At 40.3% G+C, this 27,321-nt stretch overlaps 1 protein-coding gene across 1 annotated transcript in view; it reads left to right on the top strand.

The window, feature by feature from the left end:
* NAV2 (neuron navigator 2) overlaps window positions 1-27,321 on the top strand; it is a 216,284-nt gene that overhangs the window by 60,535 nt on the left and 128,428 nt on the right. Inside the window, 5 exon segments of the mRNA XM_032690358.1 lie at window positions 976-1,025; window positions 16,233-16,305; window positions 22,872-22,999; window positions 23,001-23,106; window positions 24,614-24,680. Of these exon segments, the coding sequence (XP_032546249.1) occupies window positions 976-1,025; window positions 16,233-16,305; window positions 22,872-22,999; window positions 23,001-23,106; window positions 24,614-24,680 (424 nt within the window).

The raw sequence follows: 27,321 nt of genomic DNA, 5'->3' as shown, positions 1-27,321 counted from the left end.
GGACCTACCATGCAAGAGTGAAGTTGTGTTACTACTTTGTTTGTCATTGCTATGACTGCTATTGGAATACGGTGCGAAATTTGATCCTCTTAGCTGAAGAAAGCCATGACATGAGATGGAGTTCTGTCCTGCTGTCCTGGGAATATATGGGAGTGGTAGAAATATAGCTTTTAATATATGAATCAAATGGGATGTGAACGCCTGTCTTTATTACGGTTGAAAGAACTGTGGGAAACTGAACTTTGGGAAGCTGAACTTCGGTTATAACTGGTTCTTCAAACTAGCAACTGAAAATTTCAGGGTTTAAGCCTGAAGGTAAAACTGAGCAAACGAAGACTCTGAGGCAAACATTTCACTTCCTCAGGGATTTCATTGTTTCACTTGTGTCTTAAAGGTGGAAACTGTATTTTTCTGCAGATAGGGTTGCATGTAAACCATGGCCAAGAAGCTTGAAAAGTTCTTTCATGATTTGTGGCTTTAAAAAAAGAAAAATAATAAAATTCTTAGAGTTGAGGATCATAAATTTCCTATCTGGATTTAAAACCTATATTTACCCTAACAAGCAAACCAATTAACATGCAAGCATATATATATATATATATATATATATATATATATGTACACACATATATGTATGTATTATGTAGTGCCTAGTTGTCCACACAGCAGTGATTCAGCTTCCAGAGTTTAAATCTGTTTTGTAGTCTTAAAAGAATTCCCCGTCACTGTACAAGATGTGTTCGGACCAGTTGGCTTTCTGCCCCCAGCTGTCTCTGGAGGGCATGAACCACTAGGAAACGAACCAGCTGCTTTTTTCTTTTTGGTGGCTCTCCAGTGTTTCACATATTCACTTTGAGCGGACAACTACAGTTCGAAACCCCTTTATTTAACTGGCAGCAAGTACTCCGGAAATCACTGGAATAAATGTCCTTGCTTTAGTTTTTTTGCTTTATTGCATCTTTTTTTGCTTTTCAGCAAATGAAAGATTGAAGCATCAATGGCTGCCCAAAAATAGGTCTCAAATGGTAAGTAATAAAATGGTCTGTTGTTTGTGTGTGCATGGTTGAATGATAGTGTGTGACTGAGACTTTTAATAACAATTTTTAATTAATTTTTCACAGTAGTGAGACCAAAGGTATAATCTGCAGAACATTAATATGACAGTTTTTGCCGCGTTGAATTAGGCCCTATAATTTGTCACATATTTACAATCAAGATTATTTTTACATTGCTCTTTTATATTTTTGAAATATTACATAAACAGGAATGTATAAACATAAAACTTTGTTCCTCTATATAGACAGTAGTATTGAGAAAGAAGACTTAGGTATTTATAGCTGGATTAAGAGTTCCGGTATCCTTTGAAATGAAACAATATTAGTAATCAATATACACTAAATAAAAAAAATTCTAATAGCGAAATTAAAGATGCAACTTGTTGACAGATGGAAGTTAGAGTCTTACTTGTATCTAATATTCAAAATTGGAGAGCCAAAAATTAATGCAGGAAAATGAAAAGCGTATGGTACCTCAGGAGTATGTCTGCTGTGAGTATTGCTGAAGCCTAAAGTTTTAGGCAGAACACAAATAATAAGAAACTGATTTTCTACATGCATCCTAGGAGTTCAGCATTTAAAATTCACCGTACTTTAAAGAAGATTATTTCCTTTTGTGTCTTGAGAAAAAAGTTATTTTACAACATAAATTCTAAAATCTCCAAATGCTTGCTTTGGGACACTTGGATATCTGTTCTATGTGTGAAGCTTCTAATACCTTTTGTTTTTATAACTCTGATCCCAACTAGCTCCACAACTGCATCGTGAGCACAACCACTCACATAGTTAAATGAAATATTAAAGATGTAAGGAGAGTTTGTCATCTGAAGTCAAAATGACACTTAATTCTGCTCTTCTATTTTGGCTTTTTGTTGTTTCTTGGAAGTTATCAATCTTGTTTAAACCATGGAGTGACTGCTCTGTAAAAGGAAAGCCATCAAAAAGATTTATCATTGCTACTTCTTACTGCTTTGAAGAGGTTGGTTGCTATTCTTGCTATAGCCACAGCAGCTGTCTAGAGTATAAATAATGAGTAAATTTTGACAATTACTATAATTTAATGTTCCAGAAGTGTGTCATAAGAACTGAATTTCATTCACGACTGGAGTCTATAAACAATTCCAGGATGTTGCTGCTAAAAGTCACTTGAAGTCCTTATTGTCAATGAAGAAAGAATGTTTTTCTGTTGGATAGTGGGATGCATGCAGTGGGTTGCTTATGGAATCCGGATCAGGTTATAACTAGAGGCATGCAGGGGGCATGTGCTGGGTCAGGAATGTTGAAGATTGCTGGGAAGAGATGTTTGCTCTGCACTGTCTCCTCTGAAGTTATTCCACTTGCTCAGTCAGGAGGGTGCAGTGGGTGGGACTGGGTCCCCCACTCATGAGATATAGTCATAGCAAGGCATCCCAAGCAGTTTTCCCTGTGTGAGAAAAATGAGAATTTTGCTTATGGCTTGCTTTTATTAACTGCACATGCTTACGGAGCTCTTTATCATCTTACAGTAAAGACACTGTTGTTGCCCAGAGAAGCTGTGGCTGCCCCATCGGTGGAAGTGTTCAAGGCCAGGTTGGATGGGGCTTGGAGCAACCTGGTCTGGTGGAAGGTGTCCCTGCCCATGGCTGTGGGAGTTGGAACTAGGTGATCTTTAAGGTCCCTTCCAACCTATATCATTCCATGATTCTGTTCTGATTCTGCTGAGGCAAGAACCTTTGGCAGGTCTCTTGTGTTCTAGGACAAATACTTGTATAGGTACAGCAGCCTTCATCCTTGGCCTTTCAGTGCCTTTTCCTCTTAATATGGCTTACAAGGTTCTGTAGAGTGTGAGAACTGATGTTTGTATCTGATAAGTGTGGTTCAGAGAGGTAACACAGGGAAGGCCACCCAGTCAATTCAGACACTCAACCAGGCGATGACCAGTCTAATTTTTTCAAATCAATCTTTCAGTTATAAGTCTCCATATCCATATTGTCGTACCTGTAAGGTGAGCACCACAGATGGGCAGATTTGGGGGTAAAAAAAAAAAAAAGGTATCATAAATGAAGATTTAACTTTGCTAATTATATAGAAATTCAGCAGATCTCAGAGGGAAGCCTTCTTCCATGCTCTCTTCCCCTGTGGGCAGTTACATCATTTATAGGTTCACAGTGCCTTGAGCAGACACCAGTGAGCTGAGCTGTGAAGGATCAGCTCACACCCAGCCAGGTGTATCAGCTTAGAAAGGTGGACTAAGTCTGTGTCTTCCAAGTCTGTTAAAGGAGGTGTGGAAAAATGCATTTGCTTCCATGTGGCACAGTCCTGAGCTGGTGATGCCAAGCCTTAGTGAGCTCACCACAGAGCAGATCCGACCTCCTTGCCTTGTTCCCATTGCTACGGTGTTGGAGAGCATCATACAAATTGGCCCAAAACTGAGCAGTAGAGACGCTTGGGTCTGTTAGGCTCAAAGCCAGTGCTAATAAGCCTTGTCAGGTAAGTTTAGTACTGCAGACCATGTGGGACCATCAGTGCTTATCAGCCTAGTCCCAATGCAAAAAATGACATGGAGCCCCACTGGCTCCATGAAAAATCACTTAGGTGAGAACCTATCCTCCCATCATCATCTTGTCCGGGTTGTTCTGCTGAGGGGAGGATCCCTGTCTTCCTTTGCTCCAGATAAGAGTGGCTGGCTTTTGTATAATCTTATAGACTATTCTATAGCTGTCCTCTGCATAAGATCCATTTCAGGTTTTTTTTTTCCCAAACCTCTATATTTTTGTACTGTAGATATTTGTCTAAACAAAAGCCTGTAATTTTGATTAGTCCAGCTGGATGCAGAAATACTGTGGGTAATAGAGGATGTAGTTACATGGAGCATAGGCTTGGACAAGACGATTGGAGACCATTTAAAACCCATTTGGGTTTTAGAATAAACCCCCAGAAATATTGACATGGTTCTCATAACTGGGTGAGGACAGTACAACAAGGCCAGTTTCCCCTCCTACACACTTCACTTAAGTCAATAAACCTGAGTAGGGCTATCTGCTAGTATTGTTTGGTTATAGAAAAACAGAGATATTTTGCTTTTTTTAATTTCTTTTAATTTGCCTCTTGTTTAGGGGTTGATATTAGAGCTCAACACTTAGCATCTTGCAGATTATGGACTATATAGGAGGTACCGGTTACTACCTCTCCTTCTAGGTACTATAGACTATTACTGACATGGGTACCTTTGCAAGTGCTGAATGTTACCTATGTCAAGGGCTCATACCACTTACATTTGTAAAATGATAAAGTAAACAAAAATAGAGTGCACGAGTTGTCTCTGCTGTTTCTTATATATGAAGTCTGGCTGTAATGGCAACCTTTAGAAGTCTTGCTCTGAAGGGGCTGTGCTCTGTCTGTGAGGAAATATGTTGTGTAAAATGTTCGCATGTTTTGAAGGAAGTTCCACCGAGGTATGTTAGCATGTGTGACAGCTGAGCATTTTATCACCTGTTGTCATGGTTTGAGAGCCCCAAAATCCAATTCCCTAGTCTAAACTTCCCCCCCACATCTCAACCCAATGTGAGATGGGTTTTCCAGACAACCACTCGAGACTCAAAATGGGGGAAAGGAATATATTACAATGTGACTGTACTAAATAAATACTACAATACTACCAATACGTTATATACAATCTTAATTATCTCTACCATGACATAAGTATTTACAATGGATTCAAATCTCTTTCTCCCCTCCAAATAAAAGTCCAGAAGGGAAGAAGGAAAGATCCTTTCCAGTCTCAGAGCAGCAGATACAGACCGTCACGAAGCCCCTGAGCTTCTTGGTTGACTGTGGTGAAAACGACCTTGTCTGGGTGAACGTAGCTCCCGGAAGAAGACGAGTGGCTGAGGGGGCTTGGATACCCCCCTCATGTGTGCTGGCAGAGATCCAGTCACGGCTGCTGCATGCATGAGAAGAGGATAGATGACTGCTGCCCTAGAGAAACTACTGCTGTCTGTTGTCTGGAAAACCCATCTCACATTGGGTTGAGATGGGGGGGGAAGTTTAGACTAGGGAATTGGATTTTGGGGCTCTCAAACCATGACACCTGTGTAATATAGCACAGCCAGGAGGGAGAGGGAGAGAGATGGTTATGTTACCTATTACATGCAAGTGATAAATCCTAACACATGAGATATAGCTTAGATGGTACAAGAAAAGGCAAAGGACAGGATGTTTGAAAGAACAGAGAATTAAATTGGAGAGCGAGATGAAGGAAAGAGAATAGAAGGGACTGGGGAGAGAGACGTCTAAAGGAAGTATGGAGAGAGACAAATGAGAAAATACTTTTTTTTTTTTTCCAAGGTTGAAAATAAAATTAAAAATAACAGGTGATGATACTCTAGAACTAAAACATTAGATGTGAAAGTCTGAGAAAGTGATGGTGTGTTACCCATATTACTGTGAAGCCTGAAGGGGTGGAGTGGTAGCAAAGCTATCGGTGCTTAAAGAAAGAGGATTAGGGAATCTCTAGGTGGATACACCAGACTTTCGTCTCTCCATGCTAAGTCTGGGGAAGTTGTGGGACACCCAAGACAAGAATTTGGAGCAACAGAAAGGCACGTAGGTTTAACAAACACCACAGCACCTCCTATAAATAGATGAGGAAATTACTGTGGTTCTCATGTGGGTTTGAGTTTGGGCCTTATTATTTCTCAGGATCACTTTGTGTGTATATAAGTATCTATTCTCACATAACAAAAGGGAGGGGTTGTTTTTTCATGCGTTGACAGGAAGTTTTTCAAGAGTCATCTCTTTCTGGTGCAGATATCAAGCTGTAGTAGTAAAGTAATACTGCTCACTCTTCTTTTTGTCTTGCAAACAAAGAATCTTGTACTGCAGGATGGGTCAGAGCCAGCCTTTCTTTCCAAGGACTCTATGGAAGTCAAGATGAAGGCTGTGTTTTCAGTACAATAACTCCATTTTCAAGGAAGCTTTACTTCCAGTGATGGGAATTTGACTATTATTTTAATATTTGACTGATTTCTTGTATTCTGAAAATGAGCTGTTTTGTAATGTATGTGACACCCAAAGAACAGTTTGTATGGAAATTCTCCAGCCTGATGGAACCCTGTTTTGAATCGAGCAGTGCTAGGAATTGTAATTCAGTTGTCGGAGCCAGGTATCCACTTCACTTCTTGCATCCACTTCCTTCTTCAGTGTGACCCTTGCCAGCTTCATGAATTATTTTTTTGAATTGGCAAAGGAGCAGGAGATGTTGTGCTGCAGGAGATGCAGCATTACTATTTGTGTGTATGGCACATGCTATCCACATTTCTGTGTTCTTTTTTTCAAAGAGCACTTAAATGAATTGATGTAATGAATGTGAGCATGACAGGGCCCAAACTTGCAGGGGAGAGCTGGGTTCCCATTAATGAGTTGGTTGGTGGGAATAATATGAGCTGAAATCATCTGCATCATCCGGGCAGCTGTCTATGTGTGTAATATTCACAAAGTAAGTGAGCCTGCTGTGTTATGTACAAATAACTAAAACCAGCTACTGTATTAAAAAAAAAAAAATAAATTCTTAGTTGCTTGTGTTTTTCTTACGGAAAATAACCCTGTGTCTGCTCTTTGAGAGCAGGTATCTGCTTTAACCTGCTCCTCTGAATGCTTTGAGCAATTTGTACACCCAGTGTTGTCCAAATGTTGCCATAACTAAGTGCAGTAAATCTGCCAGGCTGTTGCTCCAGGCCCCCCACTCCGAGTTGGTGGGGCTGCAGTCGGGTCCCAGGGCCAAGGAGGGCTCTGCTGCCGGGGCATGTGCTGCTAATTCAGGAGAGCAGCTCTGCTGGAAGATCAAAAACATCACAAGCATACTTTTCCTCTGCAAATTCCTAGCATAGGATTTTTGGAATGATATCCCAGGGGTTAAATATAGCCATGTATTTTCAAGTAATCCTACTCCAAGGTTGAGCAAATGTAGTAAAGGGAACTTTCCCATCTTCTGGTGAGCCTTCCCCTGCTTTGCTGGGGGAGTTTGTAACTTACTGGCAGCATATGTTTAGAAATTTAATCTGGTTTAATGTTACTATGGTAACAAATGGGTGTCTTTTGGCCCTAAAGGGTGGTATAGTTCCTCACAGCTGAAGGTTAGCTGAAGGGGAAGACATACCCCAGAGCTGTGCCAGCCTGGCCAGTGACAGACACTAGCTTTACTTCTGCAACTGTGGGTGGAGGGACGTGGTCAAATACCAAGTTTAGGAACACTGAAAGCTTTTTCTCTAAGCTTCTTGGGTTTCTGTTGGTCATGTATGATCATGTGTTGTCATGTGGACAAAAATGATTTACTACAGAGGTGATCTGCCAGGTTACTTGTACTTAGCTGTCCTTCTACCTCAACTTATGTAATGACTCTTGCTCCAAGATAAGATTGGTTTGATTGTCTCTCTTTTTTTTCCTCAGGTATCCAGACTGCTGTTATGCTGCCATGCTTACTGTTTGTGCACTGTCATCAGTGAGACAGACATGGTCAGATGAGAGTTGCAGTCTAAATAAAACCACAAGCCCCCTCACTCACCCTCACCATCATCCTACATAGAATAACAGGATAAATAGAGCTAGACTGGATTGGGAAAGGCCGATACTTAAATCTCCCTGTTCTGTTCATGGGATGGGTGTAAAGGGTACCTCTGGAAACATTGCTGCTGACAGTGTTATGTCATTCCATAAGGGATCACCTTCCTGCTCTCCAAGGAGGTACTCTTAATTCTTTATCCTATACAGTGATGCAAGAACTTGCACATCATCCACCTCTGAAACAGTGTGAGGTTCAATAAACAGCAACACAGTAATTTTGACAGGAAAAAATGGAATACGTGAGCTCTAACCATAAAGACAGAATTAGATTCTATTTGATCATTTATTTCACTGTTAAATAGCATTTTGAGTACCTGTGGTTCTACCCCTTGTATGGACTAAATACCTGAAACAGCAAATGCATTGAGGGGCCAGGATCATTCCTATCTCTATAGCTTTCACTTATATATTTACACCTACACAAAAGTCTAGAAGCATAATTATTTTTTGCCATGCCTATTATTGATGTAAAATTATTACATAAATATACCTTTTATGCAATACTTTGCAAACACATAGCTTCTTGCTATGCTTTGCATAAATGGGGAAAACTGGGAAATCATGGATGAGAATCTTCTCTAACTAAGGAGAAAAGGTGAGGTTGACTTGAGGACAGGTGGAAGTAAAAATTCTTTTATTATTCTCCTTCAGCTTGGTGATATAAGAGTTAAAGCTGTTTATATGGAAATTTCTTCTGATGCCTGGGTTTTTCTTTCTTTTTACAGGAGATGTAGTGATAAGCTCTTCACTTTGGAATGTCTGAAACAGGTCATAGCTGTTACCAAGCATTATACAGCCCAGAGAAGTAAACTTTTTGTCTATCTTGTTGCAAATCTTTGATTTCCAGCCATTACTTATACACTGCTACTGTGTGATAATGATTATTTTAATTAGGTGCTCCGTGAAGGTATTACAGATCCAGAAAATGTTATTCCTTTGCTCTTCTGTAGAACTGCTTTTATATATTTAAGTAGCCTTGTGCTTGTTTTAAGCAGTTATGCAGGAGAATTTCAGTAGGAGATGTTTATCCAGGATCCAAGTGCAAGGAGGGAGGGGGCACATATGTGTTAGTGCCCTTCCAGCCCTGGAGTAAATCCATGGGGAACAGGTGAAGCCGTGACCCTGAGGCGTCGAGAACACCGTATGTGTGTCAGCCAGGCGGAGAGGGAACGCTGCGCTGGGAACGGGCTGTGGCGGAGCTCCCTTCCCAGGGATCATTTTTAGAAATTAACAACTGTCGTGGGGTGCATTGCAGGAGGCTCTTTCTACATGAGTTTTGTTAAATTCTGGATTCCTGCTGCAAACTCAAGTTAATGATATACAGAGCTTCAGCACTGAGCTGGTGCTGAGGGGATAAAACAGTGCGCAAATCCTGCACCTACTGCAGGGAGTGGTTTAGTGTCAGCCCTTCCTTTTAAGCATTTATGCACTTTGAAAACATTGGTTTATGTGAAGTCAAGGGTGTTTTTGGAAAGACAACTGTCTTTACTAGGTATCGATGATATTTTACATTTAATCATAGAATGCTAGAATGATTTGGGTTGGAAGGAACCTAAAAGCCCATCTAGTTCCAATCCCCCTGCCATGGGCAGGGTCACCTTTCACTAGACCAGGTTTCTCCAAGCGCCATCCAACCTGACCCTAAACACTTCCAGGGATGGAGCATCCACAGCTTTTCTGGACAATGTGTGCCAGTGCCTCACCACCTATTTCTTCCCTATTTCTAATCTAAACCTGCCCTCTGTCAGTTTTTAAAGCCATCCCCCCTTTTCCCAGTTGCACAACACGTAACTTCCCGATCTTCCATGAGCAGCCAGGGAAGGTGGAAATACTGCTGTTCTCCTTATATTGGGTTTACTGAGCACAGCCATGGCTTCTCCCCAATCTTTTCCTGTTTTCAGTTACACATAAGGAGAGATTTACTGCCAATAATGTGTACTAAAATCTAGTCAAGTGTCTCTCGACACCAGGAAAGAGTTTCATCTGTATCCTAAATTACTGATTCTCCAGAGGTAGGATTCTTTGTTGATACTTGTTTTGCAAGTTGAGCTTGTTGTTGCTTAACTAATCATAATTTAGAACATCTCAAGATTTCAAATTACTTACAAATTATCCACTTCACCTTTTCAAGTATATTTAAGGCCTGATGCTGAGAGCTAATCCAAAAATAATTTTTCCAGGGATATTCTTCAAAGAAATGACCTCTTTAGTTTTGTTTTTCCCCATAGGAAGAAGTTTTAGTTTTAAATAAATAAACCTGAAAAGAAAAAGAAAACCTGAAAGAAAGCTGAATTTCAAGATACATTAGGAACATTTCTACAAACCCCTTCCATCTGCCTCTTCCTGAGCAGATTAGCTTTGGCAAACCTTGGGAGTCACCCAGGATTGCCCAAATCCATTTGCAATATGAGTGTGCCCTTTGGATGCTCCTTATTAGCATTAGAAATTTTGGCCACTGTGAATCACAGTTTTCTCTGTGTGCTTAGTACCCTCATTCTATTCAGATAGGGCATGTTGGGAGTGAATGTTGAATATTTGTCCCATTATTTCAAGAGGAAGAGCTGAAACACAGGATAGCAAAGGTTTTACCAGGGTCAAATAGAAGAGAATGCACCAAGATGAGACTTAGGTTGGTTCTTAGCCTTCAGTTAGCTCAAATTCTCCTTGTCTTAAAAACCCAAAGTAACACAATTTTAACAGAAGAGTTAACTCTTCACATAATGTGAAAACAGCATGCCCATAAGAATAGATTTTTGTTTCTTTGGCTAGATCTGTCACAACCTGGCTTCGGAAATATGGATTAGCTTCATTTGCCCTTATGTTACATCTGTTATTTTTTTTCTAAGATACCCACGAATGCTGTCAAAATCCTGAAACTTAATTTTGGGAGACGTTTTTATCTGAATAGTCAGAAGCAGCATATGACACTTGGAACAACATATTATTGTCCTTTTTAAAAAATACATTTTTGATAACTACTAATGAAGATTATTTTAAACTGAGCAATAAGTTAGTATTTATATCCTTCTGGGACAAATGGAATTTGCAGTTCTGCCTTGGTATTTCTGTTATATAGTTATGTTTAGGAGATAGAGGAAATGAGATGTTATGGAAGGGAGAACCCTCTCTCCTCCAAACTCCAGGGTTTTAAGGATTGTCAATGTAATGACTTGAGATTTTAAGGCTCTTTCTAAACTTTAGGGTATGAAACTATAAATGTAAAGCTTTATTCAAAATACAGACAAACAATCGATTTTGCTTACAAACAGCTTGTGTAGGCTCTTTCCTTGTTTCTGCATTGTATGTGAAGTCTGCTGGAATATTGCATAAAGGTTTGTGAGACTTTAAAACTTCCCATGAAATCAATCTTTTTTCTTTTGAAATTAATATACTACACATAACATGGAGCCTTCAGTTAAATGGAAAGCACACATGGTTTCAATATAAGTAGAGGGTTTCTGGTTAAGCTCAAAAAACCTGCACATACTGTAAAAGAAGGGAGCAGAGATCTTGCATCATAATGTGAGAAACTTCCCCTGGTTTCTAAGTAAAGGAGCCTAGAGTAAGCTTACTTCTGATTTTTGTTTGAGAAAATCTTACATCTTTCACAAGGGCAGCACTAGTTATAGTTTACCCTGTACTATTTGACTTGGCAGAGTTGGACAGGCAGCTTGGCTGTAGGAAGTTTCCACATTCAAGTGTGGTTGATACAGTCAATGTTCAACATATATTAGTGCCCACCTGTGAGTCTACCATTTACAAGTTACAGGATGGGGTTATTTTTTGCTGGGGTTTTTTGTTTGTTTGTTTTTGTTAATGGCATAGTCGTATTCTACTTGTACAGGCCAGGGCATGTTTTCTCTCTAGCACTGGCAAGAATAGAAATTGAAATTGCTGTCAAGTGACAAACTCAAAATTCAAGTGGGTCTGGTGGCCACTGTGGTCAGAACTGTATAATTGCTGTAGGGTATTTTAGAGAATAGAGGAAAATTTGAATAATGCACCTGTGAAAAGCATTAGTGAAATGAGAATGAATAGATGTATTCTGATCCACACATAGGAATTCAGTGAAGCTGTTAATTTTATGCGTACCTGAGGTTCGTGTTGTAGGAGCTGGAAGGAACAAGGAGTGTTGCAGTGGTCTGGTGGGAATGAAAATGATGATGTGCAGTGATAACCTCATACAGAAGTACTTAGAAATCAGTAAATACTTGAGACCACTAGTTAGGCTGATAGGCTTTATTGGTGTAACAAAGCAACTGCTGATAATCTGGTCTGTGACAGTTTTCCATATACAACACTTAGCCAGGGTGCCTTCTGCCCACATCTTGCTAGGTCATTCATGTTAAGAGGAAGTTTTCAGATAGCTGGCTGAAACATGCCTTTTCCTTCTGTGACTATGAGAGAATGAGAGTGGTGGCACTTGATATATTATGTGTGAACAGAAATTTAATTCCGCAGGGTTGTTTTTTTTTTTTCTGATAATCTCCTAATTAGAGGGAAGGAGGAGGAGCCCTGGAGGTTGGCAACCCCTCAGGTCTGGGCTCAGCAGAATAAATACCATTGTATAGGGCGCGGAAACTGATAACACGCTTTGATAGTTGGCTACACCTGAAATAGTTTAAATGTGGCAATCCAACATTGCAAATTTATTTGATGCTTTTGGCCGGGAATTTTAATAAGGCTCAGTTTTGGAGACTTCTGGTAATGTTTGCAAGTGAGATAATCACTGTACATGGCTGTCCCTTGGTTTTCCTTCTCTTTTGCACAGCTTTCCCATTTTGGATAGGCAGGAAATGAGAGCACCAAGTGCCATCTTTCCTGCTTTGCTTCTGCTGTGTTGAATGTGTGGACAAAGCAAATGAGAAATCTAGAATCGTCAGCCAAAAAAACTATTGTAGCTCACAGTGAAAGAGAAAATATCACTCCCCTTTGGCAAATCAGTCTTCTCACATCTGCTTAAGCGTTTAAGCAATATGTGGACTTGACCAAGAAAGGGCACATTGAGTCTTGGTGATGATTTGCTGCTGAATGCTGCAATTATAAGGAGGCAACTGTTCCTTGTGTTGGAAGCCACCATGATGCAGGTCATTAGGTTTTTGCTTAGAGCCATAGAATCATAGAATGATTTAGGTTGTAAAGGATCTTAAAGATCATCTTGTTCCAACCGCCCTGCCATGGGCATGCCCCTGCCATGCCTTCCACTATGCCAGGTTGCTCCAAGCCCGGTCCAGCCTGGCCTTGGGACACTTCCAGGGATGGGGCAGCCACAGCTTCTCTGGGCAACCTGTGCCAGGACCTCACCACCCTTGCAGGGAAGAATTTCTTCCTAGTATATGGCTGAGATCTATCCAGAACTTCACTTCTCTCCTAGGTACACACATATAAATGGTCTACATGCTGCTACTTCAGAATAGCTGCTGTCTCCAGCTCTATATGCACTGGGGGCATCCTCCATAAAACAACATTTTCAGGTTATAAATAGTTAGTCCTTACATTAATACAGCGGAGGCTAGAGGCAGAATCCATCCTTGGAGCTTTTACAGGTGAAATTCACAAAACGTTACATTGTTGGGAACTCATCTCTTCAAACAAGCAATGTGATTTCTGATTCGTTAGACTAATTCAACCAAGATCAGCATTCTTGGCTCAGGCCAGCAGTTCTTGTGTGGGAAGGAGTTTGTATTCTTACCAACACTAAATTTTAGTCATTTCAGCTACAGTCCTGCATTCAGTGTTTCACATTCTTCTGGGATTTCCTTAAATTCCTTTCTGTTTTCCTTTTCAAGCTCTAGTTTTTTCTTTCAAAATCAACTAATTGCTCGCATTTCTGCCATTGCTGTCCCAAAATGTTGTTAATATCACATATGCTGTGTAAATGTTAGCATTTGAGTCAGTGATATATTTATATCCTTCACTTTTATTCTCTTAGTGAATTCCTTGTACATGCAGTGCTGTACATCCCCATAGGATCGTATTGTAGTTCTTTACTTTCTGAACATAAAGGGTTTGCTTTTGCATACCCCTCTTCTTCCCCCTTTATATCATCATCTGATTTTAAGTAATGAAATTAGGATATTTTCCTGCTTCTGTAATATTTTGATTCTTATAATTTCTTGACTGTAATGCGTGTCACAGATTTTTTATTTCTATGCCTTGTATATTTTTTTCTGCATTTTGTATTACTCTATTTTTTTTTTCTCATTCCTTTTCTATACCAGTAGAGCACCAAGAGCCCCTGTTTCTCACAGCTTTTAGCTGGACATTACAACCTGGTGTGTCAAGGTCGCCTCTCTGACCGCTTATACAACAGTGAGGTCCAGGTTGCTCAATCTGTGGTCCAAATATAGACTTGTGATGGGGAGTCATCCATCAGTCTAGGGTACTGTATCTTAATTCAGTGGCATCAAACGCTCAGTAAAAACTGGGGGGTTGTCCCAGGAACTGGAATGATTTTAAAGGGGGCTCTTTGAATCTGAGTAGGATCTGCAATGAGATTGGGAGGTCAGCAAGGATTTCTATGTAGAACCAAGTATGAGGATGTGGATGAAGAACTCCACTACCCAGATGTAAATCTCAATCCTGTGCTCACTCAGTCCTAAAGGAAAATTTAAGCAAAGATGAGGGACCTGGGAAGAGAAGCAAGCAGAGCAGGACTGAAAGAGCTACTGCAGATCTGGCGTGGAGATGAGATATTGCTTATCTTACTCACTAACCTGTTACTGGGAGAGGAGCCATCTACCCACAGCTATGGGAGACTGGAAATGTTTCTTGGAATGATGCAGCTTGTCAAGTGCAGGTAGCAGAAATGGTTTGATTCTTTTATGTGGTGTTTATTCTTGGAAAGGTGAACTTTACTTTTCCAGCAAGTCCCAAATCACCTCAATAAAAGAGCCACGATGAAAACTTGAAAGGGTTGTGAGTACTGAGGAAGGAAATGGGTTGAGATTGGCGGTCCGATTACACTGAACTGTGGATAAATGAGCCTTTGAACTGCACCGTGCTCCGAGCTCCAAGGTCTGAGCGTTACAGGAAATGTGTTCTTTGGTATCTCCCTGGTTTTTGGAGTATATAATTTACTCAAAGTACTTTGTGTACTTTTTAGTGTATCTCAAAGTATATGAGGTTGATAAAAGTTTTGAGTATATCAATGTTTATAATTGTTGAAATCACAGTGCAACAATGCCAATAACTCTTCCCACCCCCATAACAGAAGAAAATGTTTTTATTGTTATACTTATGGACAATAAATGAAAGTACCTTGAGAGAAGGTAGGTGTGGAAGGTTTTCTGCAGCATTCCCCTTGTGCTTCTTTATTACTTTGAGAAGGATGGGGAGCTCAGGTCAGGTGCTGGTAGCTCAGGCTCTAAAATGCCACCCCAGCCCTCACTTGTGTGTTTTTTTTGAGGCAGAAAAACCTGAGGAGCTCACAGGGCAACTGGGTTTTTCACTTTTCCTTTTGATGTCTCCATACTGCACAGAATAAAGGTAGTTATACAAGAACAAATATGGGCTTTGTGTCTGTCTCCTTCCTTATCCAAACGTGGATGCACTGTTTGGTTGCAGTGTTTCGGGAATTAATAAATTAGTGCTTGAGAGATATTCAAACACTGAGACCTCTATTTTATCACTTGCTGATTACTATGGTTAAATAAAAAACCACACACAAAACATCACATTTCCTAAAATGTTGTTCCTTGAAGCCCCTCAAGGCGTCAAAGCTTAGGCTTTTGCATTGAGGTGTTTTGGTCTGGGGTGGGGGCTGGCATCTCTCTGCGTCTTCTAATTAAGACAGAAGAACTTCAATGGGAACTTGGTGGAAACCTAAGTGTGAGGCTACTGTAAGATCTCTCTTGTGATGTTGAGATACTGTGGAAAACATACCTGACTCATCCGCCTCTCTGGAGTTCACTTTCTTAGGTAGCATTTGATTCCAGTCTGTATATAGAGCCCTACCTGGTCAAATTCATTTATCCCATGCACCATATTCCCATTGTACCCTCTCTCTGAGGGGCAGGATGTGCCTTCAGTGTTCCCTGTCATTTCTGACACGCAGGGAATGTCATGAGCGAACGTTTTTTGGATTCCAGATGGGGCTTACAGTTACAGCTTTAATATTCAACTGTTTGTGTGGCTGGAAACTTTTGCCAGCTGTCAACTTCAGAGCAAGTGGCAATCTACCTTCTCAAACAAATGTGGCCTCTATGTTTATTTTCAGTTTCATGTTTGTTATACCTACTATAGGTTAAGAATCCTGGCACATAAAATCCTTGACCCTCTAGTAGAATGTGTAGTGATCGCCTCTTGTGGATAGAGCATTAACTAACCTGCTTCATGCAAGTGCAATAGCAGAAAGCCCTCGCCCCATGGAATAATCAATTTATAATCAATGTAATAATCCATTTAGGACCTCAGTAACTTAGGGAGTTTCCTACCATGCTTTCCACATAATGAGCAAAGGGACTTCCTATGAGACACAAGACTGAGTGTGCTCAAGTGTGGGCAGGAGATGAAGTAAATAATTATTACAATGTACTTTCTTTTTGTGTTTCCTTTTTTTTGTTTGTTCTTGAACAGATTGAAAACATAGATGCATGCCTGAGTTTCTTGGCTGCTAAGGGGATTAACATTCAGGGGCTGTCAGCAGAAGGTGAGTGCGTTGGTTGTTTAAAATTTGATTTTAAATAAGGAACCTCAATTACTACTTGTAAATGCAACCACAGCATGAAGTGTAAATTAAATTTTTGACAGTCTTTGCTTCTTTTTTCCCCCCGTCTCAGCGTGAGAGGTAAGTAAAATATATATCTAATCTCTACACAGCTGACTTGTAAAAATAATCAATAAACCAAATTAGAATTCAGTCACTTTTTTGTTACTTTCTGTTGAAAACCAGAATTTTCTTATCTCAGTTCTAAAATTGACACACTGAGCAGTGTACATTTTACAGATATAATGAACTGCTGGTAGTTGCTTGCTTTTGAGAAAGAAACTTATTTCCTTTGTCTTGAATTATTCATACCTGAACAACTGTCCTACTTTCTTCTCTTTTTTAAAGAAAGGTTATTTTTTTAAAAATTTACTTCCAAATGCATGAAACAATAAAATCCAAATGTTTTGAAGTAAAACGAAGACATTTTGACTTCTAATTAATCGTTCTGTTTTTGAAGAGCAACAGAATGTTTCTGAAACCCAAACATGACTCAATTTGCTATATTCCTTTATGCCAGTGCATGATACCTGCCAGTGGTACCTGCTGGCTCAGAAGCTGTTTCACTATTATCTTATTAAGAGATCGAACAGATTTCTGTCATCCTCAGCACCAGCTTTCACTTGTATTTTTATTTAAATATGCTGGAAAAGCAATTGGATTCAGTAGCTGAATATATTATATAATGTCTCCATCAGTGCTTCACGGAACAAATGTGTGGCATCAGGTGAGATTTCAAGTTACATTTGATGACTGACTCTTCCTGAGCTCAATTTGGAGGAGGAGGTTACAGCATCAAATCGTGCACTTGTATGCCATTAACTGGAGTGCCTGTATATTTAAAGCCATGGGTTTTTTCCTCTGAAGGAATCCTACAGCTCAAATGAGGAAGGCAGGAAAGGATGTGTAGGTGTGCTGGCCTGACCTGGTCTGGCAGCTGAGCACCACATGGCTGCTGGCTCAGGTCCTGGCAGGATGGGGAGAGAATAGGAAGAGCAAAAGTGACAAAACACTTTTGGATCAAAATAAAGGAAGTCTCATGACTGAGGGAAAGAGGAAGAAAAATGCAAAACAAGTAACGCTGAGGCAGTCACTCACCATCTCCCACAAGCAGACAGACGCCCTACCAGGAAGCACCCTCAACACCCTCCCACCACCCATGTCAATGTTTGTGATGTCACATGGCATGGGATATCCCTTGGGTGTCAGCTGTCCTGGCTGTGCCCCCTTCCAGCCTCTTGCCCACCTCCATCCTATGCCCCAGGAAGGTCGGTACTGGATAAAGAGGAAGCCTTGACACAGTGACTGTACTGCTCAACAGTAGCCAGAGCACTGATGCCTTGTCAACACTGCTTTAGTCACAAATCAAAAAACATACCTTATGAGCATGGTTTTGAAATCTTTGCTGAAACACACTTTTCCTTATGATGAAAAAAGATGTTAATGGAATGTTTGCCAGATAACCACTGTGGATGTACCTGATGGTGAAACCATCGTGTACACAGGTTTTTACATGTAGGTTTTTACCTACATGTAAAAACCCCATAAAAATAGAAAAAAATATAAAATTACTGGAAAATTAAAGCTACTATTTAAAAAGAAATCATTAAAAATTACAGTTTAAAATTACACATTAACAGTTTAGCAAATAGCTTAAAACATTCCTTGCTGTCCTCAAAGGAACTCTCCTAGTCTGTGAGATCTTACAAGTCACTGTAAAATGTGTAGTTTGAAATGCGATGTCACTAACTTTGAGGTGGTTTGTAAGTGTGGAAAGCAAAATAGCCCATATGTAGTACACATTGTTCTAAGCTGAATATACCACACCTAATAGAAGAGGAGGCTGAATGTTAGGTGTATCCTTAAGCTGGTTTAGAACAGCAACAAGTATTTCCTCCAAGGTGAAGCTCTACTAAGCTCTATCCGAGTACAGCATTAAATGCCTTGATTGCTCAGTTATAATCAGGAGGAGTCTCATGTCAAGAAAAGAAACTGTGAGCTAAAACTTCAAACAGCAGAAAGTTATTTACCGGAATGATGAAAAGAAAATGCCACAGACTCTGTTGTAAAAAGCCATTTGACCTTGACGTGATATAGTATAACTATGTAAAGATACAATAAATTTCACATTATTTACCTGGTTTGATACAAGGCACAATCGCAGTGAAATAGCAGAGTAGTTGACAAGAAAACTGTCTGGATGTACAAAGTTGGCAGCGTAGTGTTGCTCACACTGGGGAAGGGACAGCATGATTAATGTTCATGGTTGCTCCTAGCCAAGTCTCAAGTTAGACCCCAGCAGGATCCTGTTATCCCATGGCTTCGCTGATTTGGTGTTTCTTCCTTTCTTTTACACTGTGTAGGAATTAGTGTATTAAATCACACAGAAGCTAAGAAGGGACCCGTATGTTTGCTGCCACCACACAAATGAGAACATTTACGGGCCCCAGCCACTAACACTGAGAAGAAGAGAGTGACAACTAGAGAGGGGAGGGAAGGAACTATTTTTTATAAAATAAAAGACTTGAATGCAACATAAAGTAAATTTCTTTTTTTACTCATTCCTGAACTGTGCTGAGGAACACAGATCATTTAAAATAAGAGTGCCATTACCAAACAAGCCAGTGTTTCTGTGCAAGCTGCCAAGACCTGCTAGGTCATGCAATAATTTATTATACTTCACTGGCAGATCCTCATCTAGGAGGAAGAAAAGGCTGTGATCGCTTCCAAACAGGAATAATCATTGAAGTCTCCTGGAATGCTTAAGAACATGTATTTTCAATAGTGCAGTTTTAGTGTGCGGGGAAGTTAATGAGTCAAAGCTGGAATTTGGATGACTCCTAAATGTTGAAATAATTTGGAACTTCATGTGTCATATCCTTCCAGTATTGAAAAGTCCAGCTTTGATATATGTGTGTACCACTTAGATATAGTCCATTTTTATGGATTTATGCAGTGGAGATCCTAAGGATCTGCAATCACTGATGATGACCATGTTATTATGCTAGAAGCACGTCCCCTTCCCCAGCAACATGGAGACAAAATGCATTCCCTTATCAAAGATTTTTAGATCCTAAGATCCCCTTTGGTAAAGAAAACTACAGAGACAATTAATTTCTCTTCTTGCTGCGTTTTTTTATTGTCCATTGCTTTGAGCTGTCTCTCCACACCCACTCTCTTAAAATTGTCTCCACACTGAGCAAGGTTTTAGGCTCCTGGAATTGCAGCTGCCCAGCAAAGCTAACTCTCCTTCCACGCAATATTTCCTTACTGCCAAGATTTTGAAGATTATGGAGGACGTAAATGTGGAGTAGAGACTCAAACTGATGTCCCTAGATAGCAGCTGCACCTCTTCTGGGTTGCAGATTAGCTGGATAATGATCAGCTGCACAAATCACAGAACCATAAAATGATGAAAGAAAATACCTCTCTAGATTTTGGAACAACCACAGTTCAAGCTGTTGCCTTTGAAATGACATTCACGCTTCTGTAGGTAAATGGAGTTCGGTGTACACAGTTCACAGTACTGCGGTGCCCCTCTCTTCAGAGCAGAGGTGTTCTCCCAGCAGATCCACATCCTTTTTGTGTTGGGGGACCCCAGAGCTGGATGCAGCACTGCAGGATGGGGACTCACCAGAGCAGAGCAGAGGGGCAGAATCCCCTCCCTCCACCTGCTGCCCACACTGCTTTGGGTGCAGCCCAGGACACGGTTGGTTTCTGGACTATGAGTGCGTATGTCTGGGTCATGTTGAGCTTCCTGTTAACCAATGCCCCTAACAGCCTTCCCTCCTCAAGGCTGCTCTCAATCCATTCTCTGGTCAGCCTTTCTGTACCTTTTCTCTGTCCTGAACTTTTTCTTTTTACATTTCTACCAAGCCCAGTGATTTTTGTGAAGACAGAGAAGGATGGCTGGCAAGTTACAGGGGTGAAATTCCAGCTGTACGGGAAACAGCAGCAACAGAGATATTCCAGGGTGAAAATTTCCAAGGAGTAGATTTGTGGGAATTCCTGTGAAAACCAAGTTCCAGTTCCCTCTCAAATATCCAGTGTGTTTGTTTCCAATATCCAAGACAGTCAATTTTGGCTCCACATTTAAAATAGATGGGTCACATCCTTGTCCTTATCTAAGTCAATACGAATATTGGAGCTGACCATGGACTGGAGGGGACTTGAAGCAGGAAGCAGTTGAGACTATACTGATGGGCCAGAGCGCAGTGAGCTGCAAGTACTCTTTGAAATACTCTTTTTGTACGAAGTGCAGGGGTGAACTGCCAGGAGAATTACTCAGTCTTAAAGATAAGAGAAACAGGGCTACCTCTGAAGTCTGGTTTGAAATATTTTGCTTCAAATCCAGAGGGAAGAGACTGCTTTAACTCATTAAAGGGGTTTTTTCTTTCGATTATCATGTTTTGGTCACCTTAGAAAAAAGTCAAAAGCAGGTTGCTCTTCTGATAAATACAACAGAAGGCAGGCAGCATAGAAAGCACAGATTTTAGGTGGGGTATTGTTATAGTTGCCTCTCATTTCATATGGAAATCAGTTTCCAGTTGATTATAGCTTTGCTAAGTTTAAAAAGCAGGCCCATGGTAATTTCTTTTATCTTCTGGCCTGTATTTGTGCAGTTTAAGCTTCCCAGTGCCTCTGGGTCTGTTTAGTTATGCTTCAACCTGTGAGTAAATGCTACTTTCCTTACAATTCCATGAGTCATTTGAGTTCTTCACTGGAGATAAGGCGATCCTTTTTAGTGTGCTCTGCTGTCTTTTGTGTGTTTTACTTTATTGTCTACTTCCATCCCTGTCCTTCCTAGCTAAGCAAGATTATTGAAGAGAACCTGCAGATAGAGAAGGAACCTGCCTGATGCCGATGGCAGTGGGAGAAGGTTGTGTTTGTGCATGGCACTGCGTGGGAGCAGGAGTGTACTGGGAGACGGGGAAAAAGGCAGGATTAATTGGGACCCTACTGTTCAGGGAGCACTAAACTGCCAAGAAAAACAGAGAGTGAAAATGTCTGCTGAAGGGCACTGGGAATGATAATCCTTTAAACAAGGGAGTGAGGAGACAGTGATGGGAGAGAGCACTGAGGGGCCAGACTGCAGGGAGATAAAAATGGATAAGGAAATTGAGCCAAGAACCGTGAGAGGAAAGGATATCCTGCGTCTGGGTGTGATGGCAGGGCCACTTAGGGAAGGTCTAGGATTCTCTGAGGACATGGGCCGAAAACAAATTAAGAATGGAAGTATTTCTGTTGGTGGTTAGAAGAAAAAGTAGATTGAGGTGCAGGTAGACAAGGAGACTGAAGCTGGAAGCTGGTACAGAAAGGAAAGCAACAGTTTTAAGCTGTAGAGCCTGAGATTTGCTCGGTAAGTGTTTAGGATTAAGAGCAGGAGCTTGTTTATACAGCCAAGATGAGCAACATGAGCAGAAATGTGCCCGGGAGAGGAGTAGAGGATAGAGCAGAACCCATAACAACTCAGAGCAACCTTTCAGACAGAACTGGGAACAGAAATCAAAATTCTGGTTCTTGCCTTTATGTCTTGCCACATGTCCTTTTTTTCCCCATCTTGCACTAACCCACACAGAGGGATATAAAAGCATAGGGCAGCAGTAAGCTGTATTTGTTCCAGTGCTCTGTATAGCACACAGAAGTTCGGCTGTTTGATGTACCTTTCTTAATTCACTTTTTAAATTTAGGAATTAAACACGCTAAATGATTAAATCATGGCACATTAAGGTTGTCTGCAAGACAATTGCATTTTGCATATTAATTATCAACTGCATGGTCTGATAAACCGCTTCATCTTTTATTTCTGTTTGCTTTTACATTTTTGCATTTGATACTGCATAGAAGAACAGGATGACATTTAGGAATTGAAAAGTTTATGCATTCCATGTCAAGCTTTCTTTAGGTGTGTTGGGTATATATTCCTTATCAGCCAGTGATAGTATCAAGCTGATAATTATCTATTTTAATACAGCTATTTCACCCGTAGTCATATTTTCTAGTGCAAAACTTGCATCAGACTTCCTTAGTGGAAATTATTAGTGTGATATTCCAGAAATTATATAGTACTGTGTGAGAACTAAGTAGTTTTTCTTCCTTGTGCAAATTTAGGACTGAGAAATCATTTACAGTGTGCTGTCATTAATACACTTGTTTTTGTGGGGGTTCTGTTTTGGGTTTTTTAGTTACTTTAGTGTAAAGGAAAAATTTAAAGGAACTAAAGGAACTTGCTTTTGAAGCCAGACTGGCATTAACACAGACTATAGCAGAAATGTGAGATATCACTCAGTAACCGCAGGGAAGAAATTAGTTATTTATTTTTTGTTGGTGCTCACTGGTAATCAACTGTAATACCAATTAGAGGTGCAGAAGAAACTTATCCTAAAGGATATCCCAAAGGAAGTTGGTTCAGACAGAGTTCTGGGGGTGCAGTGGCTGACCCACTGTGCTGTCAGAGAGAAAAAAAATCACTGGTGGCTGACGAGTGACTTCTGATCATTGCCTTGCAGAAATCAGGAATGGAATCTAAAGGCCATCTTGGGCCTTTTCTTCGTTATCTCGATACAAGCAACAGCAACAGCAGCCACACCACCATCCGTCCCAGCAGGCTCCCCCAGTATCCCAGCAAGCAGCGGCCTCCATCCCAGTGCCAGGTCGGGGTTCCAGCTCCGCTCCACGCTCCGTGCCAACAGCCCCTGCAAACTGCGCAGCATCAGTTCAAAGCACAACCAGAATGCAGTCCAGGTGGGGAAGTTTCCTTTGAGTTGTTTTTTTCATTGTTTATCTTCTTTTTTTGCTTCTCATTAAAGGTCTTGAAAAGCCAAAGAAACTCCTTTCTTTAGTTTCTTCTCTAGAATAAATGTGTGGAAATGGAATGCTGAGTAGCAATTGGTACTGCCATTGATACTTCGTGCCTTTGGAAATCAAAACAGATGTGTTTAAATATGTTCTCAGTGCTAGAAATCTGCAGCCCAATGGGTGTACGTACCTGCTAGACCAAGGAACCACAGTGTTTTTAAACGATGTTTTTCTCACTATTTCTTTTACTTCTTCGAGTCACAAAGCTTGCACATTGTTGGCCCTTACAGAACATCTTTTTTTAGGCATATGAAAAACCAACTTTAGTTCTCAGATTACAAGAGTTTCAGTCTCTACTAAGAAGTGGAAGGCTCTGACAGTGGTAAAAGAAATAAAGCTCATAACACCTGGTGGCAATCAAAATCAAATCTAGACTGCTTGGTCAGAAATAATATGCTGCTGGCTTTACATGAAAAATAATTTTCATAATTGGTGTTTGTTGGCGCTCCTAGATCAGAGTACAGATTAATAGAAAGGGGTCTTTGTTTCCTGAATGTCTTTAATACTAGGAGTGCTCTGTCAAGGTTAGAATAAAAATTTATGAGGCTGTACCACAGTGAATGCATGTACAGCCTTCTGCTGGTCTGACCCTTCCACTGATGAGACAGTGAGGGTTTAGTGGAGATGAGTGGGCAGAATTAAAAGCAGAACCATATTTGCACTATTACTGAAGTATGACGGCTTTTTTGTTTTTACATGTCTCAAATTAAGGTGTATTTGTGTTCATACATACTGAGATGAACACTGGCTTAGTTGCTGCTTTATAAGGAATATGAACAGTTTAACTGGAACCTTCCAACTGAGACTACTCAGAGCTTATTTGGATTTTGCTTCTGTCTTTCTCACGAATTATGCTCATTTGGGTGCAAGGAATAGCTTTGTGTAATTGAAAAACATGATCTTGCTACAGCATTTATAAGCTTGTACAGGAAATAATTTGCATAAAACAAAGATGTGTTTGAACGTATTTCTGCAACTTTTCTGTCAAAAGCATGCAGAGATCCATGGGACCATTTGAACATTACTTTGATGCTTTCAGTCTATTGTGTGGATCAGACTGGGTTTCAAATGATTGAAATATATACATCCTGAAGATCTTAAATGTCATGTTTTCGTAGTATATCCAAAAGCGCTGAGATTCTGCAGAAAATACGTATAATAAAGGACTGAGATGGAAAAGAGGAATAAAGTTGGGAGTTGCACGCAGATTGCATGTTCATTACTCTGTAAAAATTACTTAATTTCAAATTGTAGGAGTTTTGACCTGAAGTCACACTTGGGCAAGAAGGTTTTTATTCCTGTGAAATTTGTCAAAGCTCTTTCCTCCCTAAAGCAGGTTACTAGGTTCAGTGGCTTGTTCACTGTTATCTTCTGCTTTTCTTTCCTGTCACAGTGCATCTCCCAGGGACTCATCTCAAAGCAAATCTCCGATTCACTCTTGGTCAGAAAAGGTCTTCTAGGTTAGCATTTCTCATCTTCTGCAAAGCATGAATAATCCTTTTGCAGTAATTCTGGATGCATGGTTAGGGTTCCTGTTGAAAACAGCTTGTAACTAGGTGTTTACAAAGAACTGAAATGTGAAAGTTTTAGATGGATTTAATTTTTTTCTCTCTTTTTTTTCTTTTTTTTTTTTTTTTTTTTTTTTTTTTTGAGATGTGGAATGCATTTTGGCCCGCAAGAAAATAATTTGATTTTCTTGTTCTTATGAACTTTTGCTTTTGAGAACAAAACATGGTTCTGGGAGTTCTTGCCCCACTGTACTAATTATATTTTGATCTGCATTATTGAAATCGTAGAATCGTAGAATGTTTTGGGTTGGAAGTGACCTTAAAGATCATCTAGTTCCAACCCCCATCTGAATTGCATCAGGTCTTAGCTAGTGAGGAGAACATCACATGCATGATATGAACCAGACAGCACCATGTGGGTCTGTCTCATCAGAGCTCCTGCACTGCCCAGGGTCTCACATTGAACACATGTAATCTCCCTCAAAGTGATTATTAGATATTTCAGTCAGTCTTTTTCCTGGCTCCCAGCATGACTTGCATGCTAGCTCATCTGACCATCTCGTCTCAGTGATCATAAGGGTTGCTGTGCTATTAATCATGTTTATTTTACTACTATATTTAAATGTTCTAATAGAATATAGTTTTACATTGGTACCCTTTTTGCTAAGCTTATGACTTATAACTTATGATCTTTATTCAGTTTGTCTAGATTGTTATTTCTGCTGTAAATTCGGATTTGTTTCCCTCATCTTATTTCTTTTATGATAACAGTGAAGCTCTGCAGAATAACCCCTGTTAAAAAGTTCCATGCTTCCTTTTCATGTTCTCCCTTGATGATAATTATGGTTTGACAGTTCATATTTGCCTATCAGAGGTGCTGAGGAGTAGTAAAGGAGAGTGTTCTCCAAGCTCAGTACCTTGTCTCTAATAGCAAGAACCTGGAAACGTCTCTCAAACCTGTTTTTCCCCCTTAGATTTCACAGGCACTGCTGTGAATTATCTTGACCTAATACCAAAAGCAGGGGCTTAAAACCAGTCAGTTCTACGGAGGGAAAAAAAGTCTTAAGAGAAAGGATATCTTCAAGGGTGCTTTTAGCACAGAGGTTTTTATTCTTGGTGTGTTTTACTTCCAGTGACAATACTGACTTGGATGGAAAACTTGTCACTTCTTAAGTGGTCACTTGGTTTGAGTAGCTTTATTTATTTTCGAATGTGACAGATTTGCAAAACCTGTGTGGGCATGTGTGGAGGGAGCCTTTTCTTATCCATCAGTATGGGAACACTGTCCCTTCCCTCCTGCCAACCTTTGCTGGAAGACTCCCCTCCCATACTGGGGCTCTCCTGGGGTGGTTGGTCCAAACTCAGTGTTTCAAACTGGGTGGTAACTTTAAGCTGATGTGTAGGAAACCTAGCTCGTTTCCTGTCAAACAAAGTAAACTTTTAATGAACTTTCTTGTCTTGGTGACTTTCAAGTTCTCAGGAACAGTGTTTGTCACTGGTTGCCCTCTGCTCCTTGCCCTGTAGTCTCCTCTACAGTGGATGAAGCACCTCTGGGGTGTTCTCGTATCCACCTTGCTGCAATGATGAGTATGGACAACTTTCTAGTACCCCCCAGTGTTGAAAAAGGCTGGATTAATTGAGATACTCTTCTAAAAGGTTTCAGCAAAGTCAACCTCAGAACCATGATGTGCTGTGCCGGATCTGTGGTGATTTGAGTTTGTAATTAATTGGGTTTGTATTTGAATGATGCCCTTATGTCTTATACTCTTTGAGCTTCAAAAGCATGTGCATGCAGCTGCTGACATTTTTGCTTGTTCTCTTCATGTTTCTTTTCATACTTTCTATTTTTTCACTGGTCTTGAGGAAGTGAATTTATTTAGGAAGCCCTGCCAGGTTCCTTCCTGGCTTCTCTTCCTGCTCAGAGGCACAATTGTGATTTGGTGGGTTGCATCCCTGTTCTCTCTGACAACTGGGACTTCTTCATTTTACCTTGTTATTGACACAAATTATTTAAATAATTAGATTTTTGTGTTTTATACAAAGATTCTACCACACAGAAAATACAAAGAAGGCAAAGAGTGGTCCTTTCCAGTGCTACTGTAGCTGATGGGAACTGGTTCTGTCTTTCAGTCTTTAATAGGATGCCCTTGCTCTTCAAAGCAGCGAGCTGTTTCACTAAGTCCTCAGTCTGCATTTTGAGCAACTACCAAATCTTTAATTTTTAATATTTAATCTGTTGGTATGTATACATATGTACTTGTTAGTGCACAAATACAGTACAAACATGAGAACTTTAGGTATGAACGTTGTCTTTGAAGGACTCAAGCACACATAGTCTTTCTGGATGTGATGTCAGTGGCTTTCCTAATTCTATTGGGCTTTTTAGAAAAGTCTTCTCCCTCTGTTTTGCCCTGAAAAGCATGAAAGCTTGTCTGCTTACTCTAGAATCCTAACTACTTTTTTTTCTAGTTAATCAGCTAAATCTGGTTCATACAGGCTATGGTAAGAAAATGCTGGAAGAGACAGATGCCCAGTTTAAACCAGAGGCTTATACCAGCTCACTGGTAATGTGGTTGCTCTAAGACGGAGCGCC

This window comes from Chiroxiphia lanceolata, chromosome 6 (genome assembly GCF_009829145.1).
Source record: "Chiroxiphia lanceolata isolate bChiLan1 chromosome 6, bChiLan1.pri, whole genome shotgun sequence".
NCBI classification, from domain to species: Eukaryota; Metazoa; Chordata; class Aves; order Passeriformes; family Pipridae; genus Chiroxiphia; species Chiroxiphia lanceolata.
Note: the sequence above shows the minus strand (reverse complement) of the source record. Positions and strands in the feature narration are given on the sequence as shown.